The 27,908-nt window shown below is 28.7% G+C and overlaps 1 protein-coding gene across 1 annotated transcript in view; it reads left to right on the forward strand.

Moving 5' to 3' along the window:
- The first annotated feature begins 6,679 nt into the window (after positions 1-6,679).
- LOC113377249 (pleiotrophin-like) overlaps positions 6,680-27,908 on the forward strand; it is a 393,535-nt gene continuing 372,306 nt past the window's right edge. The window contains exon 1 of the mRNA XM_026617499.1: positions 6,680-6,728. Within this exon, the coding sequence (XP_026473284.1) occupies positions 6,695-6,728 (34 nt within the window). The 5' untranslated portion in view covers positions 6,680-6,694. The remainder of the gene's footprint in view (positions 6,729-27,908) is intronic.

Below are 27,908 nucleotides of genomic sequence, written 5' to 3' on the forward strand. Positions count from 1 at the left end.
TCTCAAACTCTACTGCTACAGCATCATTAAAAAACTTAATAAATAAATTTGTCTGAACTTTGAATATTTTTGATGCAACATAGCAATGAATCAATATTCTATCAAAAACTTAAATTATCACTAAAAATTACATACCACTGGATGGTTTTCAGGAATTCTTCAGATATGGCGGTATCGGGAATTCGGCAATTATCAGTTAGATGTGCAGTCGATAGTATACGTGATTTTCAAATTTATTGTCTTGGTCTGAATCCAAAACCGATGAAATTTTATATAAAGAATAGTGTACAGCATTGTTTCATCTGTAACAACTTAAAATTAAAAAACTTTTGAAAATACTTTTCAACGAAGTTCATCGTGGATCAAAAATATTTTATTATGGTAGTTTGGTAGTATTTTTTCTAATAAAAACAAAATATGTAACTATAGCAATATGACATCGCGTGCCTACTAAGATCGAATTGATATTGCATTGTTAGCGATGAACTAAAAATAAATTAGACTTTATTTGAAGGTTTAAAAAAAACTAAAAATTATTATTGAACTTCCTGTCTTGAAAATATTCTAGGCAAAATGTTAATTTCAGCACGGTTATATGGGATTCGTGATAAAACGCATTTCACGAAAAGCAATTATTATTTTCTTACTAATATTTGAAAATTGAGATAAGATAATAACTATGAGATTTTTCTGCGACCCGCACCCAACCTACTTTGCTTCTAGTTATTAATATTTCATGTTCCTTAAAAAAATACATTAAATATTTATACAAATAAGCAATAATTAATTATTTTCAATTCCATACCTATTAATAGGCTATGCGACAAAATTGATCTCCATTGATCAGATTGTTTAAAAAATTAGTTTCTTAGCACACAAGGAAATTAAATATTAGATTAATTTAAAATTATTCAAATCGTCGTGAAAGATAGATTACAAAAATGTATAGAAGTTCGTGATCCACCGAGATGCTGCAGAACTCTATTACTATCACTTGCACTTTGTTTATATTTTCGAAGGACCAGATATATTTAGATAATGGCTATATCAGACCCATTAAAAGATAAGTAGTTTAATTGTTGTATATTTAAATGAAATATTACGGTATTAAGATTTATAGATGATATGTTACTTGAAGTTTTAGATATTACTAAATTATAAATATTTGACAATTTTGTCATTTTTGTGATTGATTCGTTTTTTGGGTTCAAGCGACATCCCATTACATTTTCGTCCAATCAGGTATTGACCGGTGATTTCATGGTACGTGGAATTGAATTCTATAATTAGGGATATTATTACTAACCTGTGTAAAAGTAATGAAATATAATATTATTCCATGAGACCAGGGTTGAGTAAGGCGTTAACACAAATACCTACACAATTTTTTGCTTTAAAGTTTCTTATTCCATGTAATTTGCACATAGAATTTGGCAACATATTTTCTAGGCATACATATTTTTATTTCTTGCTATACAAGTATTTGTGTTCTATTTGCTTATTAATTGCATATATCTTGATTATGTGTATCAATTGGATATATTTTGATCAAAAGCATTTCCATTTTTTTTAAATTCCAATTTAATAATACTTTTGAGTAAGGACTCCATCAACTTCCTCCTCCAAAAGGGCACAAATAATATATGAATATACATATGCAATTCATATCAAATAAACAATCTTACGAAACATCATTTGGTTTAAGTTTGCTAACTTTTATCTTATCAAATACTAAAGTTTATATACTTAAGCATAAATTTGTAATAGATTCTGAATCCAAACATGGGGTTATGACTTATGTTATATAACATTTTAAGTGGCCAAGTTAGAAATTCGTGTCAGTTACGATATAGCGTATTAGTTATTAAATGGCTTATGTCTGTAAATCTGTGGTAAGAGCTTTGACCCTGCAACCTAGGGGTACTAAGTTTCATTTCCACCTAGAACAACCTGACATGAAGCAGTAGAGATATCAATTTTCATTGGGAAATATAGATATAAATATGTAAACATATTTACAAGTGAAAACCCATGCTTGATGTCAAGCTGTCTGAAATGGATGTCAAAGTCTTGAGTTGCAAGAACAAAGCTCTTACCACTGAGCTACGGAGACGCTTGAAATTTAAATTCTAAATTTCGATCGTTATATTTTTAACACAAAATTATGCTGCCATCTAGCATGGGAGCAAAATGTAGTATTAAAGTTTCACCTTCTAATATCAACACATATCACAGATGACGCACATATATATGTATTTGTATATATATATGTATTTATATATATATATATATATATATATATATATATATATAGTTTTCTCAATAATTATCATATTTAGAATTCTGACCTAAATATCATTTTTTTCTTCTTTAAAAACAATTTTATTCATTAAAAAATTTTTTTATTCTCAGAAACTATTTATAAAAATGTAATAAAAAAAATTACTAATTGGTGTATATTTTTATTTGTTATTAATAAATAATAAAAAAAAGGACATCTCATATCTTTAGAACGTTGAATAAAATAATAGATGTATATTAATAAATGATTTTTTTAAAATGCTTTTTTAAGATACATACGGAATGGAGCTTTGGACAAATAATTCAAAATAAAATTAAAATAGTGGTATGCTATGGTATCTTAAGGCAAATTGCTGGAACTTCCCGTATTGTAATTTAAAAATTTTTAAACATTTGGAAAATTTGAAAAATTCAAATATTGAAAAAATGCTTTTTTGAAAATACTGATATATTCTAAAAACTAAAATGTCTTGAATTTGTTTTTCTTTGAAAATTTTGAAAATTTTTTGAATTTTTTTTTATTGAAAATTTTGAAAATTTCTTGAATTTCTTTTTTATTGAAAATTTTGAAAATTTCTTGAAGTTCTTTGCCTTTGAAAATTTTGAAAATATCAAAATTTCTTAAAATTTATCTGATACCCATTCATTTCTGTTGATTCCAATTACAAAATATCTGATTTTCAAACGCCATTTCGAATTTTTGAAACCGTTAGACCTGGCTTTGCAAAAACTTAAGCAGCTCTTCATTACGCCAACACAAGTGGAATGTTTTTCTAATCATTTAAATTGGTTGCTTCGTTCTCTCACATACTTAAATGCCATTTTTTGCACCCTTTGCTCAGTTTCTCTGAAACGGCTAGACCAACCTTTTCCAAAAATAATCAGTACGTCTCCTTATCACTAGGATAAGCGATACTTCAAATAGGTTGAGCAGTGCTTCCAAAAACGTCGACAACAAATTTCATCCATACAATTGTACACACACATCCATTTTTTCTAAGGTATGCTAAAATGTTCAGAAACCTCTGTAACGTGAAGACATACAAAAAAATTTCATTCGATTTTCGGACGATTACTATAACATGCCCTTCTGTCTCGTATTCCAACAAAAAACGTCTTCTCTGTACCTCAGATGTCGCCTCTACTTTCTCATCAGAAACTGGAACTGATCTTTTATTTCCCTTATCGGCACACAATAGTTCATATACCTTTGAACTAAGTTGAATAAAGGCCAATTTGAATTGTTTGTTATTGTTTGGTTCTGATTGCGTTCACTGCTGCTGCTCGTTCAATTAACTTGTTTATCTACTGGACCAGAGCTTTTATCAAACAACAGGCTATTTGTAAGGCTGATAGGCCAGTGTGCAGGTTGAAGGTGCAATTAATTACAGCAGGTTAGGGCCAGATAATTGGAAACGGAATCTGGAAATACAATTTTCAACTGTTTTGACATTGTTTGCAATTTGGTAAAACATCTAAAATATGATGCAATAGAAATGTTTTGATATGTAGGATTATGGAAATGGTCCCTAGACAAACAAAGAGCATTGAATTTTTTAGGTTCTATCACGTTTAATGATTTTTATAAATCACATAATTATCAATAGAATCAAATGTTCCTAGATATGTTGCAAATCGGTTGATTCATGATGACCTAATTGTAAAAACCAAAAAAGGAGAGATCACCGTCTTTAGTCAAAAATATGAGTCGAGATCGACAGAATATCCTAACGCATGGTAAACAATATTTTTATTAAATTTATATGAAATATTTAGCCAAAAAATGAAAAATTGAGATCTTTGTATTAGTCTTTGTAATAGAAATATACAAGCTATATAGGAAATTAAAAAAATATGACCAACTAATGGAATGAACCATAAAGTAATGGTAATGAGTAGATAATTTTTCTGCAGTAACTTCATTGATTTCATATTGTGAAATCTCTCACTATATATCTTTATATTTGAATTGTGAAATATGATGTATTTAAAATATGATTCTCGTAGAATGCTAAATTAATTCAAATTATAGAAATAAATAAACAATTTCTTAACATTGAAATAAATCTTACTAAAATATTCATAAAAGAATATTTTATGAAGTAAAGCTATTCGGATAATATGAATAACGACGAGCTATTTCACCAACATCTAAAAAATGTTAAATTTACCCAAATAAATATTATAATAAATCGAGTTTTTAAGAAAATAGAGGATTTATTAGTGTACAAAACCAGCAATAATAAAAAAAACACTGCTCCTATTATAATGACAATGCATAAAATGGAAATAAGGTACTGCATAATAAGTATTTTGGAAATAATATCTAGAGATGGGTTATGTGAAATAATTTTAATTAATTATCTAATTGTAAATTAGAAATTGATTTGAAAGCTACAACTGTATGGTTTCGGATTTTATATATACTCACCTCAGCAATTTTGTTATCAAGCAGCATTGATATCCATTTTTTACTTGAAAATATAGATCCAAATGTGTTTGAGTAAAAATCGCCAATTTCCGGCATTGCTGTATCAAGTTAAATAAATATATCATAAATTTTAGAAAATTTTTAATAATCAAATCAAATCATTATAACAGCTCATAAAACACTTAAGTTCCGCTGTTCTAAAAATATTAAAAATAAGGAAAATATTCACATTGTTCTAATATCATTACTATTTTCATAAATAGACTAGTATAGAGCAGTTTGACTTTTCAGTTTCAACAGCACTAAAATAAATTCGACAAAAATGAAATGGAAATATGGGACAAATATGAAAAAAATTTACCGCATAAATCTATTGCAATAATTGTTATAATATTCCACAGATCTTGAATGTCATCGGATGAATTGCATATAAACTACTAATACACGAATATAGATTACAAACAAATTGTTTTATATTTTAATTATATGTGAACTTCTGATTCAGTTTCAAGTTCCCAAAATATATTTGAGCTTGTATTTGTGAGATTGTGCCTAACTTTTAAATTCTTTTCCAAGAATGAAACGAATGATATTCATGAGAATTTGATTACTAAATTGATTCGACATGATACCACAAATCTTGACACATGATATATGTGCGAACGTGAAAATGTGATTTTATAAGTTCCAATTTATTTGTGTCATTGAGTTATTCAAAACTTATAAGTAGTTTAATACATAAAAATATAATACACCTATCCAGTTTTACTTAAATGCATTAACCTCCTTTATGCTCTATATTAATTATGTTTACATAAATATAAAATTCACTAAAATACTGATATTTTACTAAAATTATTAGAAAATTTTACAACGAATATTAAAAATTAATTTTCGTCTCATTATTTGTGCAAAATTGATATTTTATATATATTTCTACTATGAACTAAAGTTTTAAATTTATTTTTAAAGACCGAGCTACTACTCTTTTACCATTACTTACGGATATTTTATAATCTCCAGAAACTTTAATGAGAGAATTATTATTCTATGCAGTAAATATTTTTAAAGTACTAAGGTGATGAATAATATATGAACTCGTTTTTTATTTAATTTTTTAATAATTGATAATAATGTCTTGGAATACATTAATCGCCATTAAAAATTGATTATTTTTTATATATACATAATAATAATAATAAATAGTCTGAAGGCAGGTCCATGGTGTAAAAGCACCACAAATCAATGATTTCTCATCACTCTCTTGTACCATTTTAGAACTATTAATCACTTTATATTCACTTTTATGCATGTTTTTCCAAACTTGCGCTTTTATTCTTCCTGGTCTTGTGCTTCGGCTTTCAGTTCCCTCCATTTTCTCTTTTCGCGTAAGTGATCAATCATATGCATTCTTCCTCTTCTCAGTTCTTTCAGTCCTTCTATTTTACTGTCAACGACGTGGTGGAGGTAGCACTCTTTTTGCAGAATGGGTCCGATCCAGTTTCCTTTTCTCTTCAGAATCAGTCTCATACATAAACTAATATATGATATATATATATATATATATAATATATATATATATAATATATATATATATTATATATATATATATATATATATATATATATATATATATATATATATATATATATATATATATATTATTCTCTATAATATGTTCAACTGTCCAATTAAGGACACTTAGCCAATTTGTTGATTTACAATTGTCCGCCGTAATAAGAACATTGTAGATCATAATGACATGTTGGAAAAACAACTCAATAGTTATTTTTCCATTTGTTATAAATAATGTTAACTATATTTTAATGATAATAATATAAACTTAAATATTTTCTTATAAATAATAACTAATGATATATAAATGAACTAATATTTATTTCTTTTATTTTTTCAGGTATCCTGTTAAAATTATAACTGAAAAATTACTTTTCGCAAGCAATCATGGTGAAAAATCCTGAGATTAATCGCTTCATCGGTAAGTTATAATTTTATATAATATATTTAGATATTTTTCATGATGAATGTGTGAATAAAACTAAATTCGTCGATATGACAATTTATTAAGATATTAAGATATTTATTAAAACCGGAACATATAAAATTAATTCTCATTTTGTAATATCTCATTACATTTCTCACAAGTCAGAATAATACTATCACTTGATAATATATTTTATCTACCACGGATATCGTGTTGAATTGATATACTGGGAGCACGAAATACATTTTATTAATTACACATATCATAATTTCGTCTCGAAGGATTTGATTTCACAGAATTTGATACTTACTATCACCAATCACCCATAAAAACGTATAGATAATACTGTATCCACAAGATAATATTTAGTTTTCTTGATACTATACTTCTCGGTATAGCATATGGTGGTATTATTACCCGGAATTTTCGGGCATGAGAATTTCCTTCGGAAACATATGTGAATTTATGACTCCATCCTACTTATGGCCCTGACCAGAAGGAAAAATCCTTTTTCATTGACAAGTGGGTGACGACGCTTTATGGAATATTATCACGAGCTCACGGACGGCTCGTAACTCACTTGCCGATAATCATAGCTAGGGAACCGAAAAATCTGTGAATTTCGAAATTACGAAAATATTCGAGGTGTCCAGTATTTTTAATATGAAAATTCTAATAGTGTATAGTATAGGATTCAAAGAAAAATTAACAGGTTTTCAACTTGTATGTAAATACCATTGGAATAAATTAATCACTTCAGTGTGAAAAATTATAAACTCGAGTCAAACTTATCAACTTTCTATAGGATAAATCATAGCAATCGCAAATATATCGATTACGCAAATTTTTATGTATCTTTACCTCTAAATGGATTTTGAACATTTTGGAATACCTTAGAAAATGGATATATGTATTTGTGTGTATTTGTGTGTGTGCGGATACAAATTTCATAGACAATTCGCTAGGAACACGGATAAACAAATTTGAATTATTCAAAAAACACTCTATTCGTATTGATGGGGAGACATGCTGATTAGTTTTTGTAAATGGCAGGTTTAGCCTTTTCTAATGTTTAAAGTACTTGTACAAACAAATGTCTTGAACGTTTTTGACAAGATGGAAAAACCGATTTGATTGATTCAAAAAACATTTTATTTGTATTGACTAAACAAAAAACTGTTTTAAGTTTTGGAATGGCAGGTTCAGCGGTTATGGTCTCTAAATAAAAAAAGGTTAAAAAAATGCCATTTGGCGGTGAAAAATATTCAAAAAACATATGCATATCAAATTATCAGATATTTTATAGAGATTTCAATGTTAGTACACTTTTGTCAATTTTTTTGGGTTTCATTCTGAGATGTTTAATTTTGAAGTTTACTCATATGATTCAAACAAATGTTCTAGACATTTTCCACATAAGAAACAACCGATTTGATTGATTCAAAAAACATTTTGCTTTGAAAACACGAGTTGAAAGTAAAAAATTGTGATATTTTTTCTGAAAATAATTAATATTTTTTCAAATGTCAAATAATTAAATATTTTTGAATTTTCTATTTTATACAATTATTAAATTATGTGAAATTTTTGAATTTTTTTATTAAAAAAATATTATAAATATTTAAATACATGATTTCTATAAATATATCGTCAAAAATCGTATTTTCGCATACCTCTACGTTTCAGGGGTTTCTGAATATTTTGGCATACCTCAGAAAAAATAGATGTGTGAGTGGGTGCTTGTGTGTGTGTATGTATGTATGGATACAATTTTTTATCCACGTTTTCGGGCGCACGGATCAACCGATTTGAATGGTTCAAAAAACATTCGATTCCTATTGATAGAGAAATGTGCTGATTAGTTTTTGGCAAAGGCAGGTCTAGCCGTAAAAAGATACAGAGCTAAATGTGCAAAAAATTGAGAGAACTAAGTGTGCGATTTTTTTTTATTTATGATTTTTTGGGTTTATAAACTAGAAGCGTCCGATTTGAATGATTCAATGAACTTTATGCTTGTTTTAACAAAATAATTGCTTTTAGGAATTTTTTTTTGTTTCAAATTTTTTTTTGTATATCGAAAATAATTCAAATTTTAATTTTAATTATGACTAAAGTTCTAATAAACTTTAAATAAACAATTTCAACTTTGCAATTCAGTTTATATAATTCTTATAAATACTAGACAATGTTACAGTATTTATTTATGATAATTTATTTGAAAATATTTAATATTCCTCGAACATTTCGTTGCTGTGCGGGAAGTTCCAGCAATTTGCCTTAAGGCAAGATGCCATACACCACTAGTTTTTATTAATTTTGTAAATTTTGAAAAAGTTAAAAAAAAAACAATCAAAAAACCTGGTTTTGATATATTTAAAAAATGTTCGTTTTCTTTTTTCTGCGATTACTATACCTTACCCTACGTAAAGTTAATTAGACTCCCATTTAACGTACTAGATTCTTTTTCCACAGGTAAAATGCGTTTCCTACCTAGTATTTATCTAAATTATTCCGTGTTTATTGAATCGTTTGAAATGTTTCAGACAGATGTCGATTTTGGTAATATTCTGCAATCCCTAGCCGACGGCTCTTGGCCTTTTTCACGCGTCTATGAATCGCCGATACATTTATCTTTCCTTCGACGGAGTTTATATGGGTGCATACCAATTCTTTCTATTTTCACAGCCTTTGAACGTGAAAGTATTCCATCAAAATCTGCGAAAGTTGCTTTCACAGGGAGGGAATGAATATCGAAAATTTTTGATAAAGGTTTCGTTTACATATACGGATATACATAGGTATCAAATATCTAAAGCATTTGATGATATATCGTAATGCTGAATTGTCACATTAGTCTCTGCGTTTAACATATATTTAACTATGTTTGTGGTTTGATCATTAACTTTGATATGCGGTGGAAATTGCCGTGATGGTTATGTGATCGGGTTACATCACAAATGTACCAATTTTGCGTCCCCAAAATGATACTGACATTCATAACAAGTATTTAAATTGAATTTATTAAAATAAACTAGTTGTATATAGCATCGTGTCTTAAGGCAAATTGCTGTAACTTTCCATACCAAAAATTAATTTTTTTTAATAAAGATTCAAAGATTCAAAGATTTGTTTATTATTTTAAAGAAAATAGATTTTTTTAAATTTTAAAGTTTTTGGGAAAATTGACCTTTGTCAAAAATTAAGATTATTATACTTTGAAATATTTTGGAAATTCTGATCGCAATACGTTAGCCGCGTAGAAAGGAAATATCAAAGCGCGTGAGCGCCGCGTCGCAGTCTAACTGATAAACATTGATACGGAACCCATAGAAATTATAACAAAAATTGTTCTTATTATTATCAAAATTATTAAAATATCTGTGAAATCAGGAGTTTTACACATAACACCTAACTTCACTTATGTGTTATCAAACCACATGCGGAAGATGTATGTATCCATGTCTGTACATTTTGCAGGTTAGGTTTTATGTGTAGAACACCTGCACAGCAAATAAATAGCTATTTGACATTACGTTAATACCAACTCATACGAAGATAGACTCGTAATATGGCATTACCATAACATACCTATTTTATCCGTAGCTTGGGTCGAATATTATCACAATTAAAAAAAATAACAAATTGAAAGTAAGTGGTATTTTTAGAACTGGAGTAGGTTGCACTGTCTTCATCATTAAGAATTGAGAATTAAACAGTTTCCAATTTGTCACGATAAAATTTTTCATCAATAATATATCAGTCGTCACACAGTTTAAGCATGATTAGGAATTTTGAGGATTGATTGATATTTTGTTAATTAAGCAATACAGTTGTTTAAGTTGAAATCCAAAGCATACAATGCAGTTGTTTTTTTCGACTAAATTAGAACATTTATAACAAAATGAGCAATTTCTATGAGGCTTACCATGCTAAACCCTTGCGATTTTAGCATGATTCAGTACAAAAATATGAATTCCTTTTCAACGAAATATCCTGACACATTTTGGGACGATTTCATGGGTATTTGACGTGAGCCCAGTACAGTAGTGAAGGAAATTTTTGACCGAAGTTCTTATATTCAAATGCAAAAATATTACAAATTTTCTTGTGATATAATTATAACATTTTATGGAAAAAATTGGATGTTATTGTCATCCAGCATTTAGTTAATAAAATATAAAACCTGTATTATAATATCAATAACTTCAATTATTTGTTCTAAATACTAAAGAAAAAATTTGGTGTGAAAGACTGAAGCGTAGATCATATGTAATAAACATGAATTTTTCGTATTACATATATGATGTAACATCATATTACAAGTAATGTAACAAACTTACTTACATATCAAGATTTACAGTAAAATTGATTTGCTACTACTTTTTTGTTCTATTTATTTAATTCAATTACGTTATTAAAACCATTGAAAAATACTTCTATCAAGTGTAATCTCATGAAAGCTGCAAAAAGCATTTTTTCAATATTTTATAAAATGTGTGAATAATATTTTTAAATTAAATACAGAATTGTTTATTTTACGTGTGCATACTGAATCGAAGAATATTATTCTACATTATTGATTCATTTTCACTATGTGATGCAAATATTCTATAAAAGCAGTGTTAATTATATACTAGAATAAAATAATTATTTTTAACTTCCCGTATGGTAAGTTATTGTATTGGGCCAAAAATCGAAAATGAAAATTTTTGTATATCTTCACGTTTCAGGGATTTCTGAACATTTTGGCACACCTCAGAAAAAATCGATGTGTTTGCATGTGCGAATGTGTGGACTCAATTGTTTGGTCAACGATTTTGGGCTAACGGATTAACCGATTTGAATGGTTAAAAAAAACATTCGACTCCTATTAATGAGGAGACGTGCTGATTAGTTTTTGACGAAGACAGATCCTGCGGCTTCGGAGATATAGAGTAAAGTGCTAAAAAGTCGGTTTTTAAGAAAACGAATCGACCGATTTGAATGATTCAAAAAACTTTTTGCTTGTGTTGGCAAAACGATTGCTTTCGAAGAAAAAAAATTATATAATTTTTTTAATATCGAAAAATAATATGGATTATTATTCGACAATTCTAAACATCATTTTATATAGTTTCATAGTTTATATAATACTTTCTTGTTCATTTACTTTTTATAATATAAGAACAATGAAAGTGACATTATTTGTAATAATTTGTTTGAAAACATTTAATATTTCTCGAATATTTCGTTAAGGTACGGGATGTTCCAGCAATTTGCCTTAAGGCACGAAGCCATACACCACTAGTTTTTTATATCTTTGGGTTAAAAAAGATCTTTCATTAATTTTAAACACGGTCACAAAAATAGGAGTATTTTACATGTATCTACATGATGCAATTTCTATGTGTCTAGGTTTTTGATATAATTTTTGTGATTTAAAATTTAAAATTTAATTTAAAAAAAATTACTTTTCAATTTTATTACAAAAATATAAGTTTCAGAAAATTTGACAAAATGATGAATATTTCTTAAAACCTTCGAAAATTTAAAAAAATATTTACATTCTTCTCTTCTACATTTTAGGATAATGCGGGGCACAAAGGTTCAATTTGACTTCAGTAACTATACTGTCTAAACCAAATGAACATTATTACAACACATAACACGAATCAAATAAAAAATTAGCGGACTATGTTCAATAAAATTTCCAGTCAATTCCTAATTATAGAATGTATTTTTTAGCTATTTTCTTTTTAGCTAGGCTCGGTAAAAAGAGACAGCTATCGGGCAAACAGATACAATGTTGTGTTTTCAATTTTAAAAGAACTTCATGAAATAAATTTTACAAAATTACACCGTATATAACCTGGATCTGGTATTTCTTCAGAAATATTTATAAGCAGAGTTGGAATAACTATTTATTTAATTTATTTTCAGTAAAATTGCTTTATTTAACTTAATTTACTTTTTTGTTTACTATCTTTTATTGTTTACAGTACACCTTTGTTGAGGTAAAGGTTTAGTTGGTCCTTCTTACCCCACCCACGTCTAAACTTTTATAGAGGTTATATAAAAAATTGTTGAATCTAAGTTAAAATTAATAATACATCTTATAAAACACCTAGATAACGTATACTTAAAAATTTATTAAGGTCTCATAAACTAAACAACAGTGCTCATGACCAAAAAATAAAACCACAAATAAAATACCTTTGTTATAGGTTTTCAAACATGGCCATATATTTCCTGATAGTGATGTTGCTCGATTCAAGGTAATTCTGATTACATATCTTTTTCCCTCTACTTTCAAATAGTGTTGTCAAAAATCCTAAATTTAATTGTTTTTGATATATTAGCGGTGGCCCTTTTTACCCGCGGCCATTAAGCCCCCCGCTTTACCCTATATTTACCCATTGCTTGCAAAATGGCAAAAAGTTGAATGATTGGTTGCATCATTATCGAACGGATTATTCATTACATAATTTCAAAATATAGTTCATTTAAATTAATTGGCAATTTAGTGTTGAACAAAAAACCTGCCAACGTGTTTTGCAATTGACTGAGTGCTTTCATTATATATTTTATGTTTTATTAAAACATTTTCTCAGTTATATTTTAACAGCATGCAATTATAAAAGATTTTTCTCTAAATGCCATAGAGACGCAATATAAAATTTATTCTTTTTATTCTAAGGAATACTTAAGTACCCATCTTACAACTGTATAAAAGCATTTCGTAATTTTTTCAGTCGTTAATATTTAAAAGCGGATTAAGATAATCATGAAAATCGCTAAATAAACCCGCACAGTGCGTTTGTAAGAATATATATTCTAGAGGAGTAGTTGGTGTAAATTTTACTAATCTTTTCCTATTGACTTTGAACTTCATGATAATTTCAGTGTATCATGTAAAATTGACTTAAGACTAGACTATAATGGTAAAATTAAGTTGCATTTGTATGCAAAATGATTGAAAATCATTTAAATATTATTATAAAATATTTATAGAAGTAAAAGTTTAAAATCTTTTATGTAATATTTACCTGTTAATTAAAAATGTACACTATGATTGAAAGAAATGTACATTGATTTGAAAAGTTCAAAAAGCAATCGATTCCTGTTGATAGAGAGATGTGCTGATTAGTTTTTGGCAAAGTCAGGTTCAGCCATTACGGAGATACAGAGCAAAGAGTGCAGAAAATAAAAACAGTTTTTGAGAGAATAGAGTATCCGATTTAAATGATTCAAAAAACATTCTTCTTGTGTTGTCAAAACAATTGTATTTGATTTTTTTTTAATTAAATTTTTGTATGTCGGAAATAATTCAGATTTTAGTTTTAATTCTGGCTAAAGTTCTGAACCTTACTTATATACTTCAAATAAATAATTTTAACTTTATAATCCAGTTTTTATAATTCTTACAAATATTAGAAAATGTTACAGTATTTATAATAATCTATTTACAGACATTTAATATTCCTCGATCATTTTGTTCCGGTACGGGAAGTTCCAGCAATTTGCCTTAAGGCACAATGCCATATACCACTAATTTACTTAAACGTTTTGTTAATATTTTGTATTGTATTCACAAATAATTTTTAGACTTTTGCTCATTTTATGTTATTCTTGTAAGTTTCATGTGTAAGTTGTTAGTTTTCAAAAAGAAAATGTTTTTAAAAAGTATGTCGAATAATAGCAAATCTGGTTGCTTTTATAGATCGGAAATGTAATTTTTACAGTCTGGATAAGTGCAACTTTAATTTGACGACATAATTTTGTATTTTTTGTATTAAATGTTAATTCTACCTGATCATTGAAACTGTCGACAAAATAAAATAAAAATTTAAAGCTTTTAGGAAATGTACTAGTATTTTCTAATAAGTGAATATCGATAATAAATCATTTAAATGTTTATTAATAATAAAAATATTTGTCCAAAAAAAGTCGCCACAAATTTTCTATAATCAAATGTTCTATAATAAAATACATGATATTTATATAAAGTAACTCTTAATTGTATGTAATTATTATGATTTTGATCATACTTTAATATATCTTTAAATGAAAAATCTCTTGGTTGATCATTTATTTAGTTTTAAAATATTAATATTTTGCTAAACTATATATTTAAAAAATGTGAAAATAATTAATATAGCCTATAATCGCTATATTTTTATGTACTAAACTACTTATATTTTTCTAACAACTTAACATGATTAAATGAAAAATTATAAAATTACTTTTTATATGCTTTCGCACACACATCGTGTAAGATTTGTGGTATCAAGTCGAATTAATTTAGTAATCAATTTCTCATGAATATCATTTGTTTCATTCTTGGAAAAAAATTTAAAAGTTGAGTACTATCTCACAAATACAAGCCCAAGTTTGTTTTGGGAACTTGAAACTGAATCAGAAGTTCACACATAATTTAAATATATAACACTTGTTCATAAACTGTATGCGCGTATTATTTTACATATAATTCATCCGATGATATTCAATATCTGTGGAATATGACAATTCTTGCACTAATATATTTATGTGGTGAAAGTTTTTCTTGATTGCTGGAAACTCACATTGCGTTTTTGGTTAGTATCCATTTTTCGATAATTTAAGTCAAAAAATTCGATTCGATAATTCTAGTTTACTCGATTTTTTTTTTATTATTATTAAATTTATGTATTTATTTACGGATTATGTGTAACAATCAGAATAAAGTAAGTAATTCTATGAGCTGCAGTGAGATCATAATTTAAACAAATCTATAATGTAAAGTAAAGAAAAAATAATAATAATAATAATAATAATAAATAACTAAAAATAAATAACAAACTATAATAATAATAACAAATAAATAGAAATAATAATCATGAAAATTATAAAAAGAAGAAGAAATAATAATAATAATAATAATAATAATAATAAATATAAAAATAGAATAGAAAACTGTTCTATTGATCAGTTAACTAATTAGTTAATTAAATAAATTAATATAAATCATATGGAAATTTCCTCTTCAGTCTTCTAGAATTAGGGATCTCGAGTAGTGCTGGAACTATGTGGTTTGGGTGTGATTCCAGTTTTAAGTGATGGTGAAGGCTATTGCTGCTAATTACATCCACAATATATGGAATGTTAAGATAGTTTTCTCGAATTTAAAAGCCATTGGATTGAACTCGATCTGCGAGAAGATCGGCCAAGCCGTTTTTTTTGAATTAGCAAACACAGCTTTTGCAAAAGTTACAAGGGTTGAACCTGGGATCTCTGATTCAGGCTCAGGCGTTGTAGTTTGTAGTCAATTACGTATGAGCGAACCAAGACCTTATAAACTTTTTTTTAATTAATTGGCAATTCTAAAATTTAACCAGTGTAATTAACTGCGTTAAGTAAACCTAAAAAAAAGATCAATTCATATATCAATTGGGTGCTCCATGGCTGTGGACGGGGTCGCGAGTTTAAGCCCCATTCTGGCAATCTGACATCGGCAACAGCGATGCCCATTTTCATTTGAAAATATAGATCAAAATGTGTTTCTAATTGAAAATAAGCTCATTTTGGGTACTGCTGTGTGAAATGGCAATAGGAAATCTCTCACACTATTGTTCCCGGAATCAAGTTGGAGTTTAACTCAGCTCACGAACCTGCCCTAGTGCAGTACTACCCGTTATCATATACCAAATAATGTTTATGATAATGGATAAGTATTTTATCGCACCCATTCCAAACATAATTTGAATATAGGTATTTTAAAACTACAAAAAATAAAATAAAATTTGAAATGTATTTCTCGTTTTCACTGGAGCCAAGACTATTCGTTAAATGGGTTTATGCACTGGTAAGGTTGCGTGTTGGCATAGACTGTCGTGCTCATCGACCATTAGAGGCAGAGTTCACAGGTTCAGCACGCGCGTTTTGTTTCACCTTATTTCGCCCAACCGACGAAACAAAGGTGTTAAACGTGATTTTAATAAAGATACGACACCCCGTCATATATATATATATATATATATATATATATATATATATATATATGTGATATATGTGCTCCCCTGTTTGTTTTCTAGAACGCTTCGTAAATTGACGAGATAATAGACGGCGCACCCTACTTTGCACGGATTTTGTTATTTTATTAATTTCTCGTGCCCGAATATAGATTTAACTAAGGTTTGGAGAGCGATTAAGTTAATTACATGATTTGAACTATTTGGGCGAAATATTTAATTTGCCTTCATCTCATTATATTAAGTTCCGTTAGTCTATAAACTTATGGTTCAATAACCATGAAAATTCAAATGAAGGTGTGTGCCTTTGGCAAATTAAATTGCTTGTGTTTTATACTAACAAATATTATATACAGTATATTAACTTTAGGGTAAGGTCCAGTAATCGTCCAAAAACCTAAAATAAAAATTTTTGCTTACGATTCGAGAGTTCCTATTTTGGTATACCTTATTAGGATAAAATGGATGCGTGTGTGCAGTATGTGGTTTGTTTGGATTCAATTTTTTTTCTACGATTTTTAAGGCCAGGGATCAAATGAATTGAATATTTCCAAAAACGTTCAATTTGCATTGACTGGAGACGTGGTGATTTTTGTGTTTTTAGCACAGACAAGTCTTCCGTTTTACAGATTCGGGCCAAAAAGTAAAAAAATGGCATTTTTTTGCAAAAACGGAGCAACTGATTAGGTCGATTCAACACACGTTCGATTCGTATTGACAACGAGATTACATTTTTGCAAAAGCAGTACCTGTTGAAAAAAAAGTTGACAATTTTCATGAAATTTATTAGCGATAGATTTCATTGTCTTCTAAAACATACTAAAATATTACGGCTCTACGACTAGTCGTTTAATTTTAAAAAAATCATTAAAGATTGAAAAAATGTGATGCGTTATTTTGATGTTTGTTAAAATTAAACCTTTCATCGACGTTTACTTAAAAACGGTTGAGTCAATTTCAAAAATTTTAAAACCATTCGATGAACCTAAGATTTTTAATCGGCTGAGTCGTTTCTTTATAAGCAGAAAAGTGAAAAAAAAATCCGTACATGGTTTAGCCAAAAATTCTGAATTGATTTTAATAATTAAACTATTTGAGAAATATTAATTCGGGAATCGTGCTGATTAATTTTGGACAAAGATTGGCCGAGCCGTTTTTTCGTGGAAATTCCGTTTTTGCAAAAACGGAACACTTGATTGATTCAGCAAACATTTTGTTTGTATTGACAGCGAGAGATGCTGATTTCATTTTTGCAAAGGCAGGTCCAGCTCTTTTACAGTTGCAAAACTAATAATCATCAATATTGTTTCATATAAAAATAAAATCATTGGTGAATAGGTAGGCAGATAGACAGATAGACTCAGGTAGATGTGAGACATATATAGGTGAACTGGTAGAAACGTAACAATGGAGACAGATTGTCTAGTGATTGATAGTATGGTAGACTGGTAGACTGATATGCAGGTAGACAGGTAAGCTGGCAAAGAAGTGGGCGTGACAAGTGCATAGGTAAACAGTTAGCCAGGTAGATCATATATAAATAAAAATAATATTCATCAAATCAATTATAAACCCTTATCAGAAAGTTAATGCAACTTGCCAACAAAGCAGAATACCACTTACATTCTTTTTATTCATTTTCATATGGCTACAATTTGCCTAAAAAGGCATTCGGTATTTTTAGTGCATAATGTATAGTGATAATATTATGCATATTATTACATATATTCTGATAAAGTAAATGCAAATTATTACATATTATAACGACAATAGGCATTGTCGCCTAAGGGTTACACAACCCTCAGTGCAAATGGCATCCCCCGCCCACCTCAACTAGTGTTCCTGCAATATACCTTGAACTCTGATACCTTAAAATTTGATAAATATATATTGAGCATTTGTTTTCAGCTAATAAATTTGGCGTCTTTCTCCATAATTACCGAAATGAAAGCAGAACTTGCCGCTTTTAAAGTTAAAAAAGACCAAATTGTTTTAGAACAAACTGTTAAAACAAATGATTTTCAAACGTTTCTTTAAGGCAAAAATTGTACAAATGTACTAGATTTTTATCGAAATTTGTAAAACACTGGGACTTTGGTACAAATTCTATTCTAATCTAATTACAATGTACTGTATAGACAAAATAAATTATATTTTTTCAATGAACAACAAATTTCTAAACAAATAGCACATCGTTTATTTATTACTATTTTTATATTACATATTCCAAAATATCGCCCGAGGTTCAGCCTTTAAAATATATTAGTATTGAATATGTGTAATTAATTTTATGGAAGTGCCTCTAGTTATTTATAAATATATTACATCAATTTATTGGATGGTATACATATATAATATATTCAGATAAACTTGTATATAATGTAAATATGGGCAATATATTTTGTTACTATTATAGTAGTTTTATATGTATAACCACTATCCAGCATTAGCCGCATATTTTGATAATTCATATATAATACATTCATATTGTAGTGGTACTAAATTGATTTAAATATTAATTTGCTAATATTGTGTTGCAAATGTTATGAACATTGTACGTTAAAATTTTAGTTGTAATTATCACACACATGCAAATTTATTTTCACGCATTGCAATAACTCAAATATCTATTAGTAGATTTTCTCTGTTTTATCATTTAGAGAATCTTACTTAATTTTATCTTATTAATACTCATTCTGATCGATATAAGATTCCTAGACAGACTTAATAAAAATGAAATCAAATCTACTTAAATTAAATAAAGTAAATAAACTTAACAATTTATAATCAAAAAAAAATAGTAGAAATAAAGAAAAAAACGTTAACAAGTAACAAAAATTAATCGTATTTAAATATTTGTTAGAAAATTTAGGTAATTCTAATATGAATCAGGTAGAAGGTTATGATTTGATATTTTTTTAATGCTAGATGGAATTTATAAATTTAAGGCAACTTTCGGCATATAGTCTCTTCAATAATCACAGAATAAAATATTAGGATTATTAATTAAAACAATGAGAATTCTCAACAAAATATTAAATCAGTCCAATTTATTCACCTATATATCATTGAGTGCAATCATTACAAACCATCATACGACAGAATACACAGTATTAAAATTGAGTAAAGTACAAAATTTAACTTTATTGTAGTAAACATTAAGTTAAATTTTAAGAATGAACCCGAGATTAGAGTGATTTCATTCTTAAGTACTTCAGCAAAATAATAAAATAGCACACGTAAAATATCTTAGTTTTAATTTGGACAGAAGACTAAAAAAAACATTCCAGCTTGAAGAAAATTTCAAAACTATACAGACTGTTGGGTTACAAGTCTAAACTATCTACTTACAACAAACGTCTGGTATACACAGCAGTCTTGAAACCAATTTGGACTTACGGCTCTTCTTTCTGGGGTAGTGCAAGTCAAACCAACATAAAAATTCTACAGAGATCTCCGAACAAAATTTTTAAGAAAATACTAGAGATACCAAACTACGTTCCTAATTGACTAATCCATCAAGACTGCAACATATACGCAAAAGCAGAAGAAATCAGTAGATTTGCAGCCAAATACAAGACGAGGTTGGAAAACCATCCAAATAAACTTGCAAAAAAACTACTCTTTATAAGTACTATCAGGAAATTAAGATTTCCTTTACAATTTAGATTTATAATTATTAACTTCTCGTAGGATAGTTATTTTAATGGGCCGAAAATCGAAAATGAACATTTTTGCATATCTTCACGTTTTGAAGGTTTCTGAATATTTTGGCATACCTCAGAAAAAATGGATGTGTATGTGTGTTTTGTATGTCCGCATTTTTTTGTCCACGTTTGATGGAAAAAAAGTTGATATCTGATACAACTGAAAAACTTTGTGAAACAGAAATAAGTAGAAATTTTTTACTTGCGTACATAAGCTTATAGATCCCGATTTTTTGGTGTTCTATTTTTTTTGGATGCAAATTAAAAACTCGGTCATAGAAGGTTAAGTGTCTTCATGAGGATATTTATTTTCTATAATTTTTAGACCATTATAGGCATATGTATGCATTCATCTACGGTTTATACAAATGTTTCCCATTTGGCTTTGCACAAATCTGCATCCATGTATGCACCTATATGAATTCGGTGAGTCGGGGCCATGTCGGCGTGTCGGCGTGTCGGCTTGTAACACCGTGAGCGTCCATATAATGTGTAATATATATCGACATGAAATATGGCACGAGTCTGGTTCACTATGATGCACTATACTTCATATACAATCAAAATTAGTTTACACACTGGCCGACGTAGTAACATATTGAAGCCCGGCAACGTTCGTTGATCACTTCACTAACAGCCAATGTACAGGAAAATGAAAATGGATGCACATGACACGGACCTGAAAATTGTAAAACATATAACTGATATGACGCTATTGGATTTTACAGATTTTTACACGAGAAATATTTATATATTCCGTCAACGTGCGATCGAATTCTTGCAATGAGAAAATATCAGTTTTATCGATTCGTGATATATCTAGTTTCGTTGGATTACTTTATAAAAATGGTTGAAATTCAACTCCAATCACTAATTTATCTAGAATTGTTGACGTTGAATTTATTCAGAAGATTTTTATTGTTAATGCGTTTTATATTGCTCATTTTCTATTTCAAATATAAGGTTGTCAAATATCTCCCTTCCGCCTTTTGAATAAAGAGCAAAAAAGCGGAAGGGAGATATTTGACAACCTAATATATATGCCCCCAGGATGGTTGTGATATGCATAAACATAGGTTAAAAACAATAGCTATAATCATCGAAATGGTTTGTAACTTGTATTGTTAGAAATATGTAACATAACACAACATGATCATTCAAACTATTGGTGCCTTAAGACAAATTGCTGGAACCTTCCACACTCATCGGACGTTTTGTTTTCTCAAAAGCTGGATTACCATTTTTGGCACTTTTTGACTCGTATCTTTAAAACCGCTCGACCTGACTTTGCCAAAAACTAATCAGTAAGTCTTCTTATCAATAGGAAACGAATGTTTTCTGAATCATTCAAATCAGTTGATTCTTGTTTTTGTAATCGTTGACCAAATATTATATCTGCACATACATACACACACATACTCATATACTCACACATCTATTATTTCTAATATATGCCAAAATGTTGAGAAACCTCTGAAACGTGAAGATATATAAAAAAAATCATCGATTTTTTTGCGGTTACTATAACTTATACTACGGGAAATTAACAATAACAAAGTTTATGAATATATTATAATAATATACAACAAAACATTTTTTTTAAACAAAGCCAACAAGAAATAATCTGAGCTATGCGATTATTTTCCTTTCTATAATTAACTAGGTTAACCTATAACAAAAATAGGTTTATAGTTTAAAATCAGTCCAAGATGTTAACTAATAATTATTATTCTACTAATCAGTCCAAATATTACATGTATTATGTATCAATTTACAGTGATCTAGTTAAAATCATCATTACAATGGTGACCATCACCTGCGCATTTTACATGCAACCAGAAACAGCTTACTTCTTGATCTATTTTACGCTACCTCTACTTTCAGAATATGAGCTTTCACAAACCAGACATTCTGTTGCCCACAGAAAAATGTTATGGCAAGGCCATGTTATGAAGAACTTTTCATAATAATATTGACAGAAGCTATGCGTTTGGTGTGCAGTCAGGTGTATTTCTCAGATTGTTATATAGAAAACCTAACCGAGAAATCGCACAAATGTCAAAAAAAACGATTTTAGATAACAGTGTGTTTCTGATACAGCTTTATAACATACGAGTGACGTTGCAATTTATATGTAAAACACCTGAATGCACTTCAAATACCTGACATTTTAACAGTATTCAGTATGATTCAGTAGCATAATGGATGGAAGTTGTAGCGTAACATAGCCTTGTCATAACATTTTTCTGTTATGCGGCAGAATCGGTCCCATGATCTTCTTTCATTTGTATTGCTTTCTCCTTTCTCTTTCTCTTTCAAATTTTATTTTAGTTCAGTTAAAGTTTTCTTTACGTGTTCAGCCTTTCAACCATAAAACACATCAAAAACATGTCACAACCGTACCCACAAAATTTGTCACTACAGTACTCAGCGTACACTTTTGAAGATAAATCATCAAGATCGAATTAAATTATCTGCGCATAAACTAATTGCTGATAATTAACTAACTAATGCCCAACTTATAGCAAATTAACTTATAACAAAAGTAATCTGTCTGTATACAAGTAACAGTTATTATTAAAAGAATTCGAACATTTTGAAACTTACTTTTGACTCGTTAACAGCAAAGCGGTTTATAAATCATGTTGATGTAAGGCACTGACTGAAAGCAATAATGGAAACTTGATCGAACAATTATACTTCATCTTTCTTCTTTTGGACCCTAGCTCAAAATCAGTATAGTTTCGCTGTTATTATGACTGTTACTACCGTACCTTGAAACAACCGTACCAAGTCTTTCCTAAATATCAAAAAAAATATTTTAAGTGTTATCCAATATCCATACTTTTTTTAATCTTTCAAAAGTTAGACTGTATATAATCTGTCACTACTAAATTTAGGTAGTATATAAAATTCATATTACAGTGCAATATATAGGACTTTTATATTTTTTATCAAGATACAAAAGTTTTTGCATATAAAACTGTGTGTCCATGTGTCGAATCAAATCAATATTCAAAAAATATATATGTATAACGTGAATTAAAACAGGAACTGACTATTGCATTGTATGCAAAATACAACTCGTACATATTTTTTGATCATTTGTATGTTTAAAAATGCAATTCTACAAAACATAAAAAATAAACTGAAATGAATTTGACTGAAAAATTGGACTAATTTACAAAAACATTTTATTATATCAATATTTTGAACAGCAATCAGAACTTAACAGTTCTATTAGCTGTTGTGATTAACCTCTTTTTAACAAGGTCGGTTTTCAGAAGACAATCCAACGATTGGCTTTATTATATTTGATATAATTTTATTAAAACAATTTCAATACTGATGTATGATTCAATTTAATGCAAAATGACTTCTTTAGTTAAGACCATATTTTTGATTTTTATTTTCAAGTGAAAATGCGTGTCACTACAGCTTGATATCAGGTTGTCTGCAAAGCGGGATAAGTTGAGGTAAAAATATTAAATTATGAGCTCGGAAGATTGGGATTTTTTATACGAGCTTAATTCTGATTGCTGTTCAAAAAATATATTTACAATGAATACTAAAATATCACTACAATTTTTAATTTATATATTTGTATCCATCTTCAATGATGTGAATTACATAGAATTTTGCTAGCGATTTTTTTTTTTAAATTAAATGGCCAATTCTGCGATAAAATAGAAATGTAGCGTCGTTATGGCAACGATATGTTACGATCGAATCTTCTTATGAATTTGATAGTAAAAGCTGACCAAAAGCTATGTATTTTCTGTGCGATTAGGCGTTTTACATTTAAAAATTAATCTAAAAAACGCGTAAACGTCAAATAACAATTTTATCATAAGTGCATCTTTCTAAGGTGCCCTTGTTAACACATACATGAAGTTAGTTTTACGTGTAAAACGCTTGAGCGCACAGCAAGTACAGAGAATTTTGACAGAGTTTAGTACCAATTTATGTGAAAATTGGATTTAACACAGCGTTACTTTAACTCTTTTCGGCGGCAACCGAGTGGAAAGGGTTAACATTTTTATTTTATTGGAGAATTAGCCTATAAATATATGATTTTGTACAAGTCAAATGAAGATATGTCAATGATTTCATTTAACAATTATTATCATCTTCTAGAACTAAAACTTCTAATTTGGTTAGTACGGAACACTCATTGTCGATAAACAAGTTGAAGTCGTGTGTCTCCGAATTTTTCTTCATTTTCCTTCACAGCTTCCAGCGTTAATACATCGACAGGGATCGTTTATCTAATTTATATATGCTCATGTGTGTGTGTTTGTATGCCTTGTGTGTTTATTTTCGAGTTTGCAAGTATATATATCCATTTCGCAGTTTACCCTGTCTAGTCTATTTCGAAACAGCTTGTGAGGAAACAGAATAATGCAATACGTAATTTCAATTAAGTACACGGTGCAGACTAATTAATTGCTATTATTTTGTTTAAACCTGCATTTCCCAGCTCAAGCTGAATTCTTATTTTTGTTGTTTTTTTTTACATTGTTAGTTTCAGATAAATCCTGCATAGAAAGATTCAACGGAATGTTATTACTCATTATAGAATTGAATGACATGTTGGTATAAAAACTGCGTATTTAAGAGATACTAATTAGAAAAATATTTATTTGATGAATGTAAAGAACTACTATTAAATACAGCATAACCACTATTCGAGAAAATTTGAAACAAATTTTGCAACGAATTAGTAAGAGTCACACAGTAGAGGTACGGTTATACCATTTTTTTTATATAATTTAGTTTTTTTACCAGTTAGCTGGGAGAGAAATAAATTAAATTATGACTTGAACATTTGTTAACGTGAAAATACTAAAATACTGTTTTTTAGTACAAAGAATTAGTCATAAAATCAAATCATACAAAAAAGGGCAAATAAGGTACAGCGGAGCTTAAAAGTCGACGGTTAATAAGGTCCGCCATCATTAACTCCAAAACAAGCAAAATATATATTTCATAATAATACTATTTTAAAGTATATAGTAAAAGGCTATAACCAGTCATCAGATTAAAGAAAAGTAATCAACATTCATACCGCAGTTTTTTTGGTTTAGACTTGTAATTTTTCTGTAAAATGTATTCTTAGTTTTTTTCAACTTTTACATTCAGTAGTTAAACTATCCGCAGGGTAAATTATAAAAAATCAGAAATGAAAATTTTTATATATCTTTACGTTTCAGAGGTTTCTGAACATTTTCGCATACCTTAGAAAAAATTGATCTATATGTATGTATGTGTGGATACAAATTTTAGACGACGATTTCGCGAACATGGTTCAACCGATTTGAATAACTCAAACAACATTAGATTTCCACTGATAAAACAACGTGCTGATTAGTTTTCGGCAACGGCAGGTCTAACCGTTCCGAAGATACGGGGCAAAAAGTGCCAAAACAGTAACTCAATTAGGAGAACGGAGCGTCCGATTTTAATAATGCAAAAAACATTTTACTTGTATTGACAAAATGAACAACTGATAAAATTTTTGGGAGGCAGGTCCAGCGGTTATGGACTCTCAATAAAAATAAGTTGAAAAAATGTCATTTGGCGGTCAAAAATGTTTATTGAACATATGTACATCAAATTATCAGATATTTTAGAGGTTTTAATAATGTGTACACATTTTGTGTAAATTTTTTGGGTTTCGTACCAAGATTTTTAATTATGGTACGGAAAGTTTCAGCAATTTGCCTTAAGGCACGATGCCATGCACCTTACTAGTTTTGAATAATATAGGTTTTCGATCGACAGATTTCTCGAGATACAATTAAATTAATGTAAGTACACATGCCGCTTATTTACTTTTGTCGGTTTCATTATGTCAACATTAAGTACAGAATGGCTTTCAATTCTTGACGTTGTTCAATTATTATTCAAATTTTATTACTTGATAATAGAGCACTTCTGTACCGGAATTCCTTTGGAAGAATTGTTCTTGTTCCCACTCAGTGATTCCATTAAAAGTGAACAACATTCAAATGGAAGTGTTTTTAGCTTTTAAAGCTTTCGAAACTTTACAAAGTATCGAACTTCTATATAATGCATATATATAGCGATGGCGAAACGCTATCAAAATGTTTGCTGAATTCAATTTTGTTTTTATAGTCGAGAGGATGATTCTAAATCTACCTTGCATTTGCAACAGATCGGTACGATAGTAAAGTAAATAGGGCGAATTCTTACTTTGAATGTTTTTCGAACTATATATCATTTCGTAATTGACTCGGTGCGATATTGTTGCTGTTTTATTTTACGTTTGCTCTTCTGTCTCAGTTAACTTCCAGAATATTTGTTACATATATTCAGAATTATTCTTTAGACTTGGGCTTATTCATGGGTAAGTGACTAGAGCTACTGGACCTGAATCAGAAGTCCGGGTTCTATCCCGGTTTTCACTTGGAAATATAGATAGCAATATGTTTCCAAGAAAAAATATAGCTCATCCGGCATTACTACATCAAAAGGATACTTGCCTTATTACGGAAATTGTAATAATAAAATTTATCACACAGAGATGAGACAACTGTTTGAGTTGCCATCTATAAAACCGACAAAAAAATAAGTTAAATTACATCAACTCTTAGAATTCTTAAGCTCTAATTACTGTTTCAAAACAATAAAAATAAAATTGAACAATTTAATATAGCCTAAAGGTTTATAAAGAAACATTTATTTTCTTCTTTCATTATTAATATACTGTAGTTCTTACACCTAACCTAATAGGACAACAATAAGAATTTCAAGAATTGATAATAGGCTTTATTATTTATTCAAAAATCCTGTCACCAATGTCAGTGACTTTGACACTGACAGAGTTGACTATGTATTGCATTTCGTTTTGAATCTTGCCCTCGTAGTGTTGTGGCAAAGTTTTTCGACAAGTGAGTTTGGGTAATCCTCGAGGCTGTATTATATCCACAACAACTCTAAGAACTGATTGCAGTTAAAACTAGTTGGTATTGGTATTGTGCCTTGAGGCAAGTTACATGAACTTCCCGATATGTGTAAATAATCGACTTAATCAATAAAAAATGAATTAATTTATGAGTGATTAGAAGTATTCCCAGTGGATTCATTAATACTCTCGGAGTATTTTCTAAAAGCAAATTTTCAAAAATCAACAATTTTCATAATTGAACCAGTTTCCGTAAGACTTTAATGGTTTAGTATGTTCATTAAGGTCAAGTACTCTATAGTTAAACCAAGTATATCGTCTAATTTTAATTTTAACAAACGTCAAAAAAACTACTAATTTCCTCAAACTTTTGAATATTTAAAATTAAACTAATTGTCGTAAGGCCGTAATATTTCAGAAAGTCCTATAAGACCATGATATATATCGCAAAAAAAGGTCCATCAAAATCGGCTTAAATTTTTTTTTCAACAGTTAATTACAAGAAAATGGCTCGGTAGATTTCTACCTAAAACTAATCAGTATCATTCCCTAC

This window comes from Ctenocephalides felis, unplaced genomic scaffold (assembly GCF_003426905.1).
Source record: "Ctenocephalides felis isolate EL2017-DRISC unplaced genomic scaffold, ASM342690v1 CF-g0.4_SCAFFOLD_01886, whole genome shotgun sequence".
NCBI classification, from domain to species: Eukaryota; Metazoa; Arthropoda; class Insecta; order Siphonaptera; family Pulicidae; genus Ctenocephalides; species Ctenocephalides felis.